Source organism: Stegodyphus dumicola, chromosome 3, assembly GCF_044657685.1.
Source record: "Stegodyphus dumicola isolate Sdum_Otavi_A_Nest chromosome 3, ASM4465768v1".
NCBI classification, from domain to species: domain Eukaryota; kingdom Metazoa; phylum Arthropoda; class Arachnida; order Araneae; family Eresidae; genus Stegodyphus; species Stegodyphus dumicola.
In genome coordinates, this window is record NC_140770.1 from 169,088,975 (window position 1) to 169,107,794 (window position 18,820).

Below are 18,820 nucleotides of genomic sequence, written 5' to 3' on the forward strand. Positions count from 1 at the left end.
TAGTCTCAAACTATAAACAGCGAATCAGTTTTTAAATTTCTGCCGCGCTGTATTATATTTAAAGAAATTAAATAATGAAGAATCTGCATGAATGTATGTATGTTTCTCTCACTGTGAAAAAACGGCGGTACCTAGAGCCATTAAATTTCGAATAACATAGTCCTCCACCGAAATATGGGTGCCTTGAAGCCCGAATTTTAAATTTCGAATTTATTTTATTATCTATTTCATATTTTGTAAAACTTTAATGAATTTTTTATTAAGAAACTCAACGATTTCAAAGCGAGCAATGGCAACACTGTACGAAAAAAGAAATTTTTCTTAATCTACAGCGCCCGAGACTGTCTGTCGAAAATTCTAATGGTATGCTGTTTTTAAATATTTTTTGATACTGCAGTTGAAATGAATTTTATGTGTTTTAAGTACGAGGAACATGATATTTAATAAATAAAGGTAACACACAAAACCTTAAAAAAAGTCCCTTTGGGCGTAAGATAAAATCTGAAATCTTTCGGATTATTTACATATGTATATAATATATTTATTTTTTCTCCCTTTTCGCCTTTTCTAATACAAGATGCCGATAAGAAATGCTATTTGCTGAGTTGAACGTAAAGATGTATGTTGTTGTAGTTCCATTTTCAGATGGCTTGTTAAAATCACTTTGAAATAAAACAAAAATGGGTAACACTGCAAAGCTTTCTATCGGTTTGAACATTCTTAAAATTCTTCTTTAGTTACCCCTCTGGCCGTAGTGATTTTTTGCTTCTTTGCTCCAAGTAGTGATTTTTTGCTTCTTTGCTCCAAGTAGTGATTTTTTGCTTCTTTGCTCAATCAACGAGCTACCCCCCAATCGCAGTTTCTCATAATTTTATTCTCTACCCCTCTAAAAATACAAATAAAATTGACTTTGGGAGATTCTTGAAAGAATACTGTACGTATGAACCATACTATTTATGTTTTGGGTTGTTTTGGTGATTTTCAAGAACCTCCGCCCCCGAAAAAAAAAAAAAAAAAAGATTCTTTGATGCCTTTGAGAAGAATGATGATAAAATTCTGTGATCTGATTGGAGAATTCAACAAAACTTTTATAAATTGTTGGAATGTTCATATACTATATTTACAGATACGCTTCGAATAATGCCGAATTTGGGATTATTTGCTGTATTTACAGCTTAAAACAGGGTTTCAAGCACAGGTGTCATAGGCAGCCACCTAGGCCGTGAGTTTTCGCTTGATACGGGGCGCAGCTTTAATGATTGCTATGGCAATGAAATGCCGCAGCCGTGTTTGAACTACGTCTTAAGAAAATTTACACTAGCAGCACAAATTAAAAGCTGCTGTGAATGTGATATATTTACAAGATTAAATATAGTTTTTAAAAATAATTGCGAAAAAATGCATAATTTAAGATACACTGCGTTCCAAATAACACAAAGTGGACAAAGCACCTTATTCTTCCGGCGAAATAGCTAATCGGAGCTCAACTTGTAGTGCTGCCATCTATATAATCTTATTGAAATTTTCTTTTCAACGCATATCGAATATACCATAAGAGTATATTTCCTATGTATATGGTCGACATTAATTTTTCTTAAAACCTACTAAAATCTTGATATTTAACACATTCAAAACTGTGTCTTATGTTCTCTTAAATCACACTGGGACAGTGGGTGTTAAACTAACATTAAATTAACAATTAAAAATATTCATTAATTGAAAATTAATCATAGGAAAAATACAGATTAAATTTTATTTTATTATCTTTCACCATTAATGGAAAATCCGAGTCTGCAAACGTTCATAACTCTGTAAGTATCCAGTCAAAGGTAATGATAATGAAACCTCAATATGGGGATCAGTAAATACAAGGGAATAAAAATAAAAGATGATTTCCATTGTATTTACAGAAATATTTTACTGAACATTTTTTTGTTTTAAATGCTCTGTTTGATAATACTTATTTTAACTATCTTTCTACACCGTAATTTCTAAGACAATAAAGACTTTTGTGCTATCGGCAATGGTATTTTATTCCATTCCTCATGAACAGCTTTCCAAAGTCCAAGGAGAGTTGTAAATCGACGTTTGGACAATCCGATTTTTAGAACTCCGGAAGAGCTAAAATCCATTGGTGATACATCCGGAGATTTAGTAGGGATATGAATAAAGTGCATGCTGTTTATTTTCCATTTTTTTTCCAGGAAATTAACGGTGGATTTTTGACTTGTGGCTGTTGTCTTGATGCAGTTCTACTGATTGGTGGCACTGCGGGTAAAGGGTTTTTATTTTGTGTTTGAAAATTGGGTATAAAATATGTTCCTTGTAATATGTTTAATTGATCTTAACATTTTTCTCCACTCTCTTCATTTTTAATTTACCGTCATATAAAAACAAGCAACAATCATAAATCTCTTTGAAAAACTTTCTTTAGATTTTTGGAACCATGTTTTAAGAAATTTTTCTCTTCTTTGATGACAATAACTAGATCGCTTCTTATTGCAGTCATTTAAACACACCGAAGATTCATCTATTGCGACTACACTTTTCCATTTTTATCTGGATGAATGTTTCTCAAAAGAATTCTGTAACTCATTCTGCGTTCAGCGATATGTTGTGAGGGAAAGAAGATGTAGTGTACAGTCATTAGGCTTCTTTCATGAGGGAGACGAAAACAATGAGCAATGCCCTCGCCAGGATTCGAACCTGGATCTCTCGAATACGCGCCAAGTAGCACGATGGCATGATGGAAGAAAGAAGTGTGTGTATTTAATTATGGCAAAGCACACTAGGGCTATCTGCCTAAGGGGAGGGATGCCTTCGTGCAGGACTTTCTAAGGGAAAACTGGCTCGTATACATGGAAGAAAGAAGAAAATGCCGTATGTGCTTACCCCTTTTAAAGCGCGACTGGCAATCAGGGTACCCGTTCGCCAAATCCTGGTGGTGAGAAATTATCCTTTGCCCTTCTTTTTAATTCAGACGCCACTGTAGAGGGGTGTTTTTTTTTTTTTTTTTTTTTAAATGGGGTCAGGCGAGAAATGAGCAGTTCCCTCGCCGGTATTGGAAATCTGGACCTCATAAATACGCGTCGAGTGTGCTTCCGTTACACCCCGAAGGCATACTGAAAGGAAAGAGAAAATACAGTATAGCACATTATATTTTTTCGCCTTATTAAGATTCAATTAGTGTTAATCATTTCGTTTACAGTTGACATTGAACATCTGAATCATTTTTGCAACTGCTCTTTGACTTGGCAGATTTTCATTTAATATTTAAGATTATACCTTTGCAACATTCGAAACATTCCGTTTCTTTGGAATGTGTTTGGAATAATTTTTCCACTTGAAGCCAAACTCTGACTTTTCTTTATTTTCTTGTCGATAATAGCCTTTCATCCATTGCTTCTTGCAAAGTACCCTTTTGTATGAATACAAAACTGTCAAGCAGCAAGCGATAATTATACTTTAAAAAATGTACTTGCAATTAAAAAAAATTCCAGGAAGACTACCTTTTATAACAAAGCAAAATCGTCTAAAAATATAGGAACAGCTTGTGTAGAGAAACATATTTATCTATGCATAAGTAATAAGTATTGTTGCATGCGTACGGTTCGTAATAAATTGAATGTACAAGTCCGATGAAAACTGAATAAAATTTATTCTTATCACAAGAAATAAAACAAAATGCTGAAATTTCCTCGGAGACATTCTTACAATATCGCAATATCTCACAGTAGATATAATTTAAACTTCTAAAATATAAATAAAAAACACAGAGAAAGCTAATTCGATCTCACCGCGAATTCGCTACAATCAATAACAGCAATAAATAAAGAACTGAATTGAGATGTTTTCCTCCAGCTTTTATAAACTTTTTAAATGCACGAGAACATTCTTGTATTTTCTCGATTTTTCTGGGTAGCAAGAGTACAATTACGAGGTATCTATTTATTAAAATGTTAAATGCTCGTGCTTCTGTATTTTAATTTTTCCGGCTTAGCTTTCTCTTCAAATAAGTCTCGTGCTGCATTGCATGGGAATATAAAACAATTTTAATTACAAATTCTATACTTAGCTAAAAATAGCTAAATAAATGCAAAAACCGTAACAGTATGTATATCAGAAACAAGACCAGCTATATGCGCTACATTTGGTGGTCCTGAAATACCTTTCTGAACTGACATATTTCTAAAAATCTTCCTCAAGTTCTCTAGCTAATAAGATTAGATCAATTTATAGAGCTGTAATTTCATTTTCTAAACAGTCTTTCAAAATTAAATGTGTCAAAAATTGTTCCGGGGATACCTTTTATATTTAAATCCTTTTGAAAATAAAAGTCAGATTCCGGACAGTAAAACTTTATTTTTTTTTTCAAAATTGTAAAATCTGACCCCAAAGTCTTCAGTCATCATCTTAATTTCTTCAGTGCTATATTTACAGTTCTGATGCTTTTGTGAGTGATCATTTATATCTGGAAAGTCATTCAAATTGCTTTGTGGAAGATCTTCCAATAGCGTCAAACATTTTCTTTTCTATGCATTAAAAATGCTATTGATCACTCCAATTATTGCTTATAAACAATAATACTTACTTAGTTACTTCTTTGTACGAAGTAAAGGAAGTATTGTAATAAGGAAAAAATTTCCGGTATCCTACTTCAGCGGAAATATCCGTTTTGACAGTTACCTTGCCTATTTTTTGCTTGATGTCTGTATGTACGGACAAAATAAAAGACTATTTTTTCCAGAACGATTTGTAAAATGAATTTTTTCGGAGCGTCTGTGGGTACGTAGTTAGTTATCTCGCATAACCAAAAAACGATTATCCATAGAACGCTTAGATTTCCTATATGGTATACCATCTAGTAGTACATCTCTCTTTTTTATTACTATCGGCAGTACAATACATATGTAATGAAAACACAAATTTGGAAGCACTGGTGGTAAGAACATTGAGATGCAGATGCGTAGAAATGCTGATGGCTTAGATAGTTGATGCTCATAACATCCATCCATTTTGAAAGAGAAGCAGTGGATCCGGGTTAAATTCCATATTTATGTAAATCCACATTTGTGGCCACAATTCAGTTGGCACTCCAATCGTGCCGATTTCCAGAACATTTACAACTTTGAAACTATGGCGATAAAAGCGATCATAGCAGCACATAGATGAGTGCGGCAAAGCGTCTGGCCAAGAGGAAAGCACAACCAAAACTGACGCATCAGTTCACAGAAAGAAGGGAGGGAGTCATAAGTTTTAGTTTAAGTTTTGGTTTACAATTTGGTGATTGGGCAAGAGGTACCTAAGTAATGCTTACTGCATCCTACATAATGCATTAAGTATTACGTAAGATTGCATGATTAATTTGAATGACGCAGTTTAGACTTATGGCGCTGTTTCTAAGTCAGAGAGATGACGTTCCCAAACTAAATGAAAAATAAAAGAGGTTATGTCCAATTAAATTTAGAAGTTTGCTTTCGTTTTTTTATTTTATATATACAGGGTGATTCTAAATTGCTTTTGCAAATTAAGAGGGGTAATAGTACTCATCCAGATGAGCAATAATTAACATAGAACATAGAAGCGTATTCCACTCTGAGAGGCAGAAAAGAAAAATATTAGAATTCTAATCTGAACTTACTACAGTGTTGGGAGAACGAATGAACGAGACCAAATGTTGCACAATCAGTTTAGTGACAAACTCACAGAAAGTGCACAAAACGGATAAAACCGAAAACTTGGCGTTTGAGTGTTAATTAGAGCTGAGACTTTGATGGCTAACACTCAAATTCACATCTTTGGTTGGCAAGGTGTAACCTCGCAAATGATTGGTTACTTCCTGAAATTTGCATATGATTCTTGAAGATGTGTGTAGTGATTTTACAGGTGATATATTTATTTTAGAGTTCGATTTCCGCGTGACTCCGAATTATCCTTAATTTATGGACATGAGTGTATATAATTTAATATGCCGGGCAAAGTCATGTGGTGTCCACATTAGATTTTTCCCCCTTGGGTTTGTAAATTTCAACTACTTAATTTCGTTGTAAAATTTATACGAAACACTAAACCATTGAACCAAGTTTTATAATTTAAATTTGCTCTTTCTTAACCTTGTTCTTCGAGAAAGCTGTTTTACCCCCTTTAATAAATCACGAAATTATTAAATTTACTTATCCTTTTTATATCGTTATGTAACATTAATTCTTTTATCCTTCATGAGACTGCAGTTGGAAATTGCGTTTGAGATATTTTCCTCGAATGGAATTAAAAGTTTTCAACTCAATACCCATTATTTCTTTCTTCCTTAATCTTTTACTGGTTAGAGCGTGTTTATGAAATATGCAATGGTAGCTAACAAATTGAGAATTCATCATTTTGGCATAGAGTTATAAATCCATTTATGCGGCTTGTAATTGCTTCTACTCTGTTTATTGTTATTATATGTTAAATAGAAATAAAATTTTAAAATGCTAAGATTTTAAAGATCGCCCGAAAGGGCTCTGTACTGTGATTCTAAACTAATAAGTGGACTGTATAGCAAAAGAACTAACTAATTTATTTACAGTAATTAACGTAATCCTACATAATGCATTAAGTCATTACGTAAGTATGCGTAGTCATTAAGTCGTTACGTAATACTTAATGCATTATGTAGGATGCATTAAGCATCTAATACATGCTCTGGCATGTTGCTTAGCCGAATCCAAATGGCCAAGTGAGAGTTTCTCTACTTATCCAATAGGTGGCGCTGTATTCTAACTTAACAGGCTCTTTAAAAGTTTAATGTGGTTTATCGGCAGAGGTTATCGATTGAGTTGGCCCGGATGGAATAGCGTAACATTTTTTGGATACTGGATGAATATGCATTTAGACTAGCATAGGAACGTTACATATCTTCTGCACATTTAAAAACTAAAAAAAATATGTCATTTAATTATGTAAAAATATTTAAAGGTTTGAATTAGATACATCAGGAAGTAAATGCAATTTTATTTAAAGCAATCAGATTAAAAAGTAAAACATAATATTCTTAAGAACTGTATCTATTGCCTTAAGATAGTTTGATTTGTTAATTAGTAACAGATAGATTAAATATGAAAGAATGACATGTTTTTGAGGTTTTAATGACAGGATGTATTTCCTCGTACTAAGTATATCGAAATATACCATTTCATAATACAGAGAGTAAAATTTTTGGAAAGGTAAAAGTATTTGAAAATACTCAGTTCTGTCGTCGGCAATTGAAGACTGGATTTTAAATATTGACTATTGATTTTTTGACAATTACAATATAATATTTTCTTGTACGAATGTCTCTGATTCGTCATGATCTTTCATCAGAGTAGATTTTTACAAATCATACCGAACATTTCAAAGACTTTGTAAAATGTCTTTATAACGTATTTCTCCCGCCTTCTTAGCATGTCTTCGTGGTGTAGTGGTCAGCACACTCGACGCGCATTCGAGAGGTCCGTGGTTCGAGTCCCGACGAGGGCATTGCTCATTTTTCATCTCATGTGCTTCGAAATAACCTAATGTCTCTACATCTTAAAACTATGTCCCATAATAGTGGATTTTACACAATAGGTCTCCGGAGTTTATTTTCTCTTAAGCTCACAAGGCCAGTCTCCAGATTTTAGAAAAACCTCTAAATCGTCCAATTATTCTTCATAATTCTGTTTTTCTTTAACAAAAACAAGCTGTGAACTTAAGTTAGGGATCTTCGAACGAATGCTATCCTTATACCCTACACTTACACAAATGATCTTTCGTGTTATCTCACTGGAGATCCTTTGGAGTCGTGGGTAATGTCATGTCATATGTACAGGAAAAGAATCCAAAACTTGCCAGTCTGAAGGAAAGAATCATTGTACAAATGTTCAGCCTTTCTTGCTGAAGTATGATCCGAGATATAATATTTTTACGGAACGTCCAGCTGCGGTAAGATAGCTTTCCCGCAAAGCGGGTTTAGGCTTGCCAGAAAATGGCAAGGAGATTCAAGGTTGCCAGATTTGAACGCAATCGCTCATTTGATGGCATTTGGAGACAAAACTGGTGATATGCCTTGACGCAGCAAGAACATTCTGGAAAGAATTCTTCCCGGTTTATCCCATAGGGTTCTCGAAAGCAGGTCAAAAGCTATATAAACCTTGCCTGTACGCGGAGTAGTAGTTTATCCTGAAGTTCATCGTGAGAGTACATTGAGTTCACTAGTGGTGTCTTGAGCTCCGAGAGCGACCGAACCGAGTCGGGAGCTGTACTTTAGTGCTTTGCAGTGAAGCTGTCTTCCCCGTTGTGGCCTGAAGGCTATGTTGCTGATTGTTTCAGCGTGCTTAATGTTGCTTTTCGGTAATGTAAACGAGTTTTTGGAACTGTCCTGAGTAATACTGGCGAATAAATTGTATTTTGATTCTTCATCACGTGTTTTCATCAATCGCTCCAAATCCACGAAGAACTCAACAATAGCCTTTCGAATTAATTAAAATACAATAACACGCCGAACAAATATCAATTTAGAAGTCAAACAACAGAAATCAGCGTTACATTTTTCAAATTTTCACAGGACTAGTTTCTATGATTTTACCGAACTATCATCCTCAGCTGCCAAAGCGTAAATGAACTGCACTAGTCCTGTGAAAATTTGAAAATATAAAGCTGATTTTTGTTGTTTGACTTCTAAATTAACCCTTTCGAACTGCTATGTACAATTACTGCGGCGTATGATTGGAATTACTGTAAACGCGATTCAAAATTTTATGCTATTAAACTTGCACCATACTCTACAGTATTTTTCGACACACTGTATGCTAGGTGTTACGGATTTCCTTGCATATAATTCCTAGCTGGGGAATAGCATATGTCTGATTTAGTCGATATTTCAGTCTGCGTTAAAATAAACCACAATAATCCCATACATTTCATGAACCTAGTGTATGAAAAAAGCAACAATTAAGCATTTGTATGGCATTTATTAATTTTTACAGTTTCGATTCTTAAGCGTATTAGAAAGATTAATGTGTATGTTGTTATGATGTGTTTACGAATCAGTTGTACTTGTGTGTACATCTCTTTGTTAATCTTTTTGAATTGGTATCTGAGGAGCAAAATTTACAGACAAAATTCTATGATTCTGCATTTAATGTTTTCTTTTCTTTTACTTCGATTTATTCTAATTTAGTTAGAAGGAGGATGCCGGATTGACTACACCAGAAGAATCATACCATTTGAGATGTGGTTCTTCCATTTGTAGCTTTATCTAGTATCATTTTCCTAATCCTAATCGTATTGGAATAATCGGTTGGTTTTCCTATTTTGCATTATGTCCTTTAAACGAATCTTGATTTTAGCTTTAGTTAACTTATGATGAAGAATAAATACATTTCTACTTGTTGTGCAAAATATTAAGAAATTTTTGATTTTATTTTGTTGCCAAGTAAAAATTCCTTTTTACTTGTTTCAAGTAATTCATTGGATTTAATTTATCTCTTTAACAAAATAAGTCGTCCTATATCCGAATATCCATTAATGGCCCGAATGCTTACTGCTTTCTCTTTCGCAATAATACATAACTAGTTGGTTTTTTGGATTGCTCGAATGGGTTGTAAATTGTTGTTTCGACGCTTCCAGAGTACATGTTTGTACATTTATGTCAGTTGATCTTTTCTTCTCTTTTTGTTTAGCTTCAACCCTTCCTTTCTAGTTGCTCATATGAATCATAAATTTACTGCTGTTGATACATAATGAGATACGCATAAGAAAGTACTTATAAAAAAAGTAACCACTGCAACCACTTATGTTAAGTAGGCAATTGTCAACATTCTAGCAGTTTATTTCTTAAGGTATTGAATTTTTTTCTTAATAGAAATTAATAAGCAGTTTCGGAGAACAGTTTTTGGAATCTGTCAGTTAGAAAGAGCTTCTTTCAAATTATCTAAAAATTGTTTAATATATATGCGATTTATATTACCATTTGTATTTTACTTTTGACCCAATGGTGTTGCTTTCTATTTTCTGATGTCTAATTTCCCATTTATTTTAAACTTCTTTTCACTTTTCTTTTGAAGTATATTTGTTATTCATTTGTTGTTCACCTTTATAATGTGGAACATTTTAGTCTTTTCTCCCTTAAATGAATCGCTAAATTAAAGTACTTAGGTGTCTACATGATGAATACAAGGAAAGAGAGGGAATAAAGAAAATGACCCGATTTAAATAAATAATAAAAAATATGTAAGACAATGAAACTGTTTTTATTACAAGACAATATTTTCGATCAATCCGAGCCAAATTTCCATTTAAAAAAAAAAAAAAAAAAAAAAGAGATGATCAAAATAATCCTATCATCCACTGTCCTTTGCTAAGGCCTGGTCCAGCAGCAATTCAGTAACCATCAGCAACTAATGCCCTTTACTTTAGGCTTTCAAGAGAGCATCAGAATGATGAAGGAGAGGGGCATGGAGGAGAGATGCGTGGTGAACTACTGGTGCGGCATGGAGAACAGCGGCGCTGTGCACGATAGGTGCAGCATGGAGATAGGTTTTAGCATGGCTGTAGGTGACCAGGGGAGCGACGGGGGCCACTGCAGGAACCACGTATCTCACTGGCTTGTGTTCCCATTCCACTTTGGTGATTCTGGAGGAGGAGTGCGGAGCTGCCACATAGTGGAGGGCGCTAGGCAAGACTGCTGTGGCTGAGCACACGGCCAGGATGGTAGCGAAGATGACCTACAATATAAACAATCAGAGATATAAGTTTTTAAATAAAAACTATTACTTTAAATAAATAATTCTCTAAAAATGCTACAAAATGAATCTGATGGAGGTAGAGAGTAAACGAGAAATTAAAGTTTTAATGTTACAGTGAATTACTTAAAAAAAAAAAAAAAAAAAAAAAAAAAAAAAAAAAATCTGAAAGGTTTCAGATTTTAAATTACGTCCAAAGGGGCGTTTTTTTAACGTTTTGTATGTTACCTTTAGTTATTAAATGTCATCTTCTTTGCACTTAAACCATAAAATTCAGTTCAATAGCAATGTCACAAAATAATTTTTAAATGAGCAAATCTTTAGAATTTCCGATACACAGTTCCGTGCGCCATTGCTCGCTTTGAAATCCTTGAGTTTGTTAATCAAAAATTCGTTCAAGTTTTACAAAATATGAAATCGATAATAAAACAAATTCCAAATTTCAAATTTGGTCTTCCCCATGCCCATATTCGTAGGAGAATTACGTCATTCAAAATTCGATGGCTCTATGTACCGTTGTTTTATCACAATGCGAGAAATACACATACATTTAGGCAGATTTTTCATTATTTAATTTCTTCAAATATAACGCAGGACTCTAACATTGGGTGGCAATAGTTTGAAAAGTGAAACGGACATTTATAGTGATTCAACGCAAAATCGCAAAACGAAAACATTACTCCTTCAGGGACAAAGCCCCTTTGAACAAATAATTTCACCTTCTATTAATAATTGTTATTGTTTCCCACCTACTAGCATTTAAAATTAGAAATTCAGTTTTCATGCATAATATGTAACGTCTTATTTCCCCACAGTTTCTTCAAGAGTACCCATTTGTACCTTAGGAAGCTCTAAACAAAAGAAATTAATCTATGTGTTGATATTACTTGTTTACCATTTTAATTTTTCTAATTTTTAGTACTTAAGACATTCTTGTTCACCTTTAGTTATTGTTAAGTAGCTTTCAATTATGATGTATTTCGGAAACAAAGCTAGGTAGAATCCAGATATTCTTACTGCTTAATTCAATTATCATCTCGACTTTTTTAATTCATTTGTACTTTAGGCCATAGGACTAGTTTAGGATTACTTTAGGCCATAATCATAATCCGTTTTGGCTCAGTGTCCTGTCTTGGAGGTTTATTTACTTTGCCCTTCGAATTTTTTCAGAGATCTCGATCTTTACAGCAGTTATACATTAGTCGTCTTTTGAATGAAATATGTAGCCACTGGCTAAAATCTCATTACAAGTTTTAGATATTTATTGTACTTTTTCTGCATAAAATTTATCATTAAAACTCTTCACGCAATACAGAAACAGAATGATAATGATTTAAGATTTCCGAAAACATTTATAAAAATGAATTTTCAAAGCAAGCACAGATTCCTGCAACAATACGTTCAGTAGTATGTGTTAAAACAGAACGTTGCGAGGTCGGACTGGAATACGTTTCAAGTATGGATTTTGAGCATGTTTGTAAAATATTATACTCTTGTAAATTCCAATTTTTTAACAGAAAAAGTTAATTACAAAATGCAGCTCCGACCAACTTGCGCAAAAAATCCTCTAGCATAATCTGGAATGATTTTTGCGAAGGTATGTAAGTATAATATTTGTGTAATCAAATGAATGTTTAAATGCCTATTTCAAAAGTGTTTAAGCAACTAAATTTTCTAAGCGGATTCTTTATTACTAAAGCTTAATTGATTTATTACTAAATTATTTTTTTTTCCTGTGGAACTATTTATTTTGTCCATCGTACCAGCTTTCAGTTTTTATGTGTCCCTCCCCCCTTTTTTTTTGCAAATTAAGGGGTTTATTGAGCAATAAAGCTAACGAGTATACGATAGATTGTATTTTAGATTGTGACTCTAACAAAAAATAGAACCAGTGCTAAGGCCAGAAGTAGGAGTCACTTTATTATGAATGCAGCTAATAGGTGGGCTACCACTACTTCCTGTGAAGCAACAGACAATTTACATCCATGCCATCTCCGGGATTCGGACCCGGGTTCATTTGTACGGCAGTTGGAATCACTAGCCACTTTGCCATTTGAGTGGCTTGCGTTCTTTACTGAAAACATAAATTAATTCTAAAATATAGTGCTTATGGAAACCTCTTCTCTCTTGTGGACTTAATCTCCTGCTTAAATTCGATCTACCATTATATAGTTTATAAATTTATAGGAAATCAAACACAAATAGATCTCTTAAACTCAGCCATATATCCAATCTTTAAACCAGATACCATCTCTTAAACGTATAGGAACGATATTTATATACTCTTTAATTCATTAATGGTCGTGCAGTTAAAGCCACGAAATACTAGCAGTGAATTTCATGTTTTTTTAATCTCGCCTGTGGAATAGTTTAGCAATTTACAGTTTTCGTAATTTTCTCCGTACGTAATGTAAATACACCCAATTTCTCATAAAAAGTCCTCATAATTAAGTATACCTTACATATATTGGTAATTCACACATGTCCCCAGATTCGTTGCCACATCAAGAATACGATTATTTGATTATGCCAACTCTAGGGCTCTATCACTAAAACAAGAGGCGCTTTCGCGGAGGACCTTTCTTGTGGACAGGGCTTAAAATTTTTAGAGGTAGTAGTGCCGGAGCCCTAGGGAAGACCGCTAAGAAAGAGGATTATGAGTAAATAAATAAATACAATGAATATTAAAATCATTAATAATTTAAAAATTAAATAGTTAATGAGTATCGCATTAATTATTTAATTGATAATTATTATTTAAATAACTCATAATTAATTTGTTATTATTTATAAAAGTAACTGAAAATTAAAGTAGTTAAATAATTAATATTAGATAAAATGTACAAAGATAAATTAAAATTTAATATGCGATTTTTAATATAATTTTATTGCTAAAGATAAAATTTTCGAGATCCAATTTCTACTGAAATAATTGTTCAGCTATATAAAAGAAGTACCGGACCGTTCTTATTTAGGGCTCCAGCGCGCTCCGGCTAGAATTAGAATTTATCTACAAAACTAAGAAGTGCAGGAACCGAAATCCGGTGGGCTCTGGCGCAGTTTAAGCTCTGCTTGTGGCTATTATTTAGCATACATTTGGGGAATATCTCTAAAGCATCAATACTTTAGCCAATCTGTTCGCTAGTATTACTAAAACACACGTATTGGTATTACTGGTATTGAGATTTTTATACGCTTGGCTACTGGTGGCTCCGTTACATCATGCGTTATGAGATAAATCAAATTATAGCACCACATTCTTAAAATATTTAAATTTAATTCCTCAGTATTGTATTTTCATTGTATTATTGTTATTTTCTTCGCAATCTAATTTGAGGTGCAATGAGTTGGCTGTAAAACAGTTTTTGAAAGTTTTCTCACCTCGTTTCACATAAATGTTAGTAAATTTCCTAAAAAAAAAACTTCCCTCATGGCAATTTTCGAAAAAAATATTGCATGCTTTGCTTAGGAAGGTTACGTGATCTAATCTACTTTGTCTACTTTCTAATCTCTACCTAATCTACTTTGTTACCTCAGATTCATGAATTAATTAATCTTGTTTTCAGTACAAAACATCCAAACTAAGTCTCGATCATAAATTAATGTTCTAATTAAAGTCCTCTAAAGTTTTTTCTGCCAGTACCTCCCGCAAAGGTTTCAGATTGAACTTTTATGCTATATAATAAAAAATATATCTGTTATATATTCAAAAGAATATATAAAGAGCAGAATATATAGAGAGATATATTTCAAAAAGCGTATTTGCGCGAGAGACAGTAACACGGAGAAAAATAGTTTAACTTAACATCAATAAATACCAATTCTAGATATATTGATTCATTGCATTAATTGTTCGCATAAATATATTTTCAAATACTAAATATTAGATTAAAATATTTTTTTCCATAACATAAGTCTGAAATGCATTTGAATAAATCTTTTCAATGAAAAAAATTATGTGACATTCTTAACAGAAAATGATGTTTAGAATATAACCATTATAATATAAAGATTTTTTAAATTTAATTAAAGAGTTTTATAGTTTAATATGAAACATACTTTTTATAACAAACTACGCTACATAACTTTCATTTGTCAGTCTAGTTCAACAAACGTTGTCACTATATTCGACTGGCAATAAAAATTATAATTCTGTTTTAATTAATATTATATAATAGTATTTCAAATAGAGTGAAAACATGTGCTAAAATATATATTCTATAAATAGTAGGAATTAATCGTTCCCCAGCTTGTATTATTAACAGATCCATATTACGAATATTTTAGATTAAGTTGATTGATTAAGACAAAGGTGCTATCTGCCTTCGTGGAGGGCTTTTTAAGGAAAACTAGTTATCAAATCCAAGTTACTCATGTGGAAAACCATGAAAATGAACCCTGTAGCCAGGCCTTCTGCCGGGATTCGATCCCAGGTCGAACAACAGTGTTCAGTGACTTTGCCACTTCGCCCTGGTGGGCCTATGAATATGTTAGGTATTAATTCAGAAGTCACACAACAAAAATCAGCGTTATATTTACAAAATTTTCACAGGACTAGTTTCGATGGTTTTATCGAACCACCATCCTCAGCTGCAAAACCGCAATTGAACAAGGTAGGAAATAATGATTAGATAAGATAAGAAAGCCTGGACAAGAATAAGCAAGTGGCGCCATCTGTTGGCGAAACCAGAACTAAAACATAATTTCTCTAAAAGCATCTGGATGTCATCTGGATATCATCTGGATGAAATTGCTTCTCCGCAAATAAATCATATTTTTTTAATTAAAAAAAATTAATTAAATATTTAAAAAATTCAGCTTTTGTTCTTTGTACTTAGTCTCGCACGCTGGAGATAACAGTGTTTTAATCTGTGCAGTGTTGCCACTGCTCGCCTGCAAATCGTTGGGTTTGTTAAAAGTTCCTTAAAATTTTACAAAATGTGAAATATAAAATTTGAAATTCAAAATTCGGGCTTGCAGGTGCCTGTGTTCGGGTGGAGGATTACACTATTCAAAATTTGACGTTCCCAGATACAGTCCTTTTTTCACAGTGCGAGAAACATACGTATATTCATGCAGATTCTTCATTATTTAATTTCTATAAAAGTAATATTGGACGATAATATTTTGTGGCAGCAGTTTTAAAAGTGATTCATACATTTAAAGTGATATGCCGCTACCCTTTTGGGGTAAAAAGGGGGGGGATCCATCTTGGTTGTTCGACCATTTAATTGGTAAAACATTAAAGCAGGGGTTCTTAAACTTTTTGAAATTTGCACTACATAAATAAATATGTATTATAATTTACAATCATGTAATATTACCATTATATGTACCATTAGGATTGTCGTTTTATATCCATTTAAATCTTTCATTAAAAAAGTGCACCACCAAAAATAACGTAATGTACCATGGTTTGAGAAACACTGCTGTAAAGCCCTGGATGGCTATATCTATCTAATCAAAGGATTACTTTAAAAATCGATTTTTCTATAGGAAATCGTCTCACGTTTACGTTACATATAAGGAAAAAACACTTGACTTCTGTTGACCCTGACGAAAACGCCTGTTGAAAACCTTTTATCGGGATTTTTCTACAGCTAGGGGGGGGCCAGCAGAGAGAGATAATACAGATATATTTGGTGCATTTAAAGAAAATAATAATAGCTTCCAAGACAAAATTTAAAGTAATGAAAAAGAGTAGCCAATGTTTGCTTGCTATAAAGCCTCTCAGTAGCCGGGTGGTAAAGTTAGTAAATATAGGTAATTCGACTCTAATCACGGCTAGAGCTCTGGCTGCATAGTAGTTTTCGTGATCTTCCCCATGTGCAACGTGGGGAAGATCACGAATTTCCCTTCAAAAGTCCTCTATGAAGGCATCTCTCGTATTCAAAAGTGGTATAAATTCACATGAGTTATTAGTATACTCCCTACTACTATGAACTCTTAATATTCAAGCTTTTAGAAATATCACTGATTTCTAAGATATTTTCTCTCGTTTACTTTTCAAAATATGGTAACCTATACTTAAACAGTCAATAATAGAAATAATGGTCATAAAGCGTTCACATTCACTGGTTATACTTGTATTCGTTTATATTCGTTCGTATATGTATTATTTCTTTCACACCTCGTTCATATTTACTGTATTACCTAAGTAAGTAATTTGAAATAACTTTGGGAGTATAATAAAATTATATGCAGATTTGCGTTTCCATGTTATGGTTTACAAGAAAAACAGCGAAACAATAAAAACATTTGAAACTTCTTATATAGTTCAAAGCTTCTGAAGGGTTGCTATCTGAGAAAACTGAATAGTTAGTTATTAATTAATAAAATTGAAAATCATTAAAAATTATTAAATGAATTAAATATCCTAGGAATTTGGTAAACGAGGCTTTCCTATAAAATTTTCCTTAAACTAATTTCCATTACAGATGATTACAACTTTTTCTATTAATGTAAAAATTCATTAATCTTCCATTAATGTATTTTCCATTAACCATTAATGTATTTTTCCATTAACCATTACTGTAATCTTGCATTTCTGTAAGATTTTCCTAAAACTACTTTCCAGTACAGATGATTATAACATATTTTTCTAGATTTTTAAACCGGAGAGATTAATTTCATTCCATTAAACCTACTGCTATATTTATACGAACAAATTCTCTTCTGTACAAAGTTCTGTAAGAATGTCATATTTAGGTGCTGGAATAAGAAGAGGGGACATTTTCCATTAATTTTAATTAAATATTTAGAAGTTCCTATGAGAAACTTGCGAGTAATGGAAGCTCCGAATTAAAAAATTTTAAATCAGGAAGATTAATTTTTATTTTCCGAAATCTGCGATCACAATTATAAGACTAACTCGTGTAGTCCTCTTTCTTAAAAACTGATCTCAAGTAGCAAGAGTGTTGAAACATGAATACGAGATAGGAATTTAAGTCAAGTATCGAAATGTTTCTAGATGAACTTCGGGAATAAAGGAAGTTCCATTACTTACCAACTTGAGCATGGTGAAGATTTCAACTTCTGTTGAGGAACTCTGGGAGGAGATGAGTAAGTTGAGCAGAGAAGGTTTCGTATGATTTGGACAGTGCTCTCTGAGACCAATTTATACCCAAGCGAATACACTTCCCTCCCTCCCTTTCTTGAGATGCGTCGCGTCCTACGAAGGTCCAGTTACAGGGCGTATCTTTTTGAAAGAAATTAAAATTGGGTAACAGCCTTCAAGGACGGAACCAAAAATCGAGGTCATATACACAAAGGAAGAGGGGAACACTTCGTATTCGAAAACCCCTTTACCCTCTCTCGGCATCTTAATTATTATTTGTCTTCGACTCTTACTTGCTTCAAGATGACGAGGGTTTTCCCCACGCCCATAAGAGATATATAATTCCGAATTTTGTTCTGTTTTTTTCGCTTTTTATCGATGTACAATAAATGTCAACAAATTCTTTTTGACGATTACGTGAAGGGAATGGATATATCTGCAGCGGATTTGTTTTCGATATGTGGAAGAGTAGAGAAACAACGAACGGGGGGGGGGAGGCTAAATGTTTTTATCTTGCTGTGCTTTTAAATTGTGACGCTTGATAATGTCAAAATTCTTTTTTCGAATTCTGTTTTTTTTTTTTTTTTTTTTTTTTTTTTTTTAGAATTTTTTTCAAGTTTATTAAGCTGTAAAATTTTTAATGGTTTTTGTCTATCAAAACTATGTTTTAGTCTGTGTCGAAACTATATCTTAAAAGACTGTCCTTTATTATGTTGTAAGTTTTGGTTTATTTAGAAGTTTGTGTAAAGTCTAGTAAATCTTACAGATCTTACTAGACTGTAAGCGAGTTATAACTTTCGTCTGGAATTAAAAACCATGTCTGAAGATGGTTAAAATAACGTTTTTATTTAAATCATAAATAAACAGATAGGCACAGCTTGTGCAACAGACGAACCTCCACTTCTTGCGGATATTTAAATTAACATAATATAATGTTGAATTCAAATGCAGCTAACTTAGTCGGAGACTACGCATAAAATAGAGTACTCAAGTTGTTTCAAGATACTTAGCAGCGCAT

The 18,820-nt window shown here is 33.0% G+C and overlaps 2 protein-coding genes and 1 non-coding gene across 3 annotated transcripts in view; 2 read left to right on the forward strand and 1 right to left on the reverse strand.

Annotated features, from left to right (window-relative positions):
* LOC118194573 (guanine nucleotide exchange factor DBS-like) overlaps positions 1-18,820 on the forward strand; it is a 381,336-nt gene that overhangs the window by 38,962 nt on the left and 323,554 nt on the right. The gene's annotated exons all lie outside the window — the stretch shown is intronic.
* Positions 7,428-7,500, forward strand: TRNAA-CGC (transfer RNA alanine (anticodon CGC)). Its single transcript has one exon. It is a non-coding gene; the product is annotated as a tRNA-Ala (tRNA).
* Positions 10,235-17,906, reverse strand: LOC118193866 (uncharacterized). Its single transcript, XM_035365027.2, has 2 exons — positions 17,752-17,906; positions 10,235-10,727 (listed from the first exon to the last, which is right to left on the reverse strand). The coding sequence occupies exons 1-2, from the start codon at positions 17,761-17,763 to the stop codon at positions 10,416-10,418; spliced, it is 324 nt and encodes a 107-aa protein (XP_035220918.1). The 5' UTR covers positions 17,764-17,906; the 3' UTR covers positions 10,235-10,415.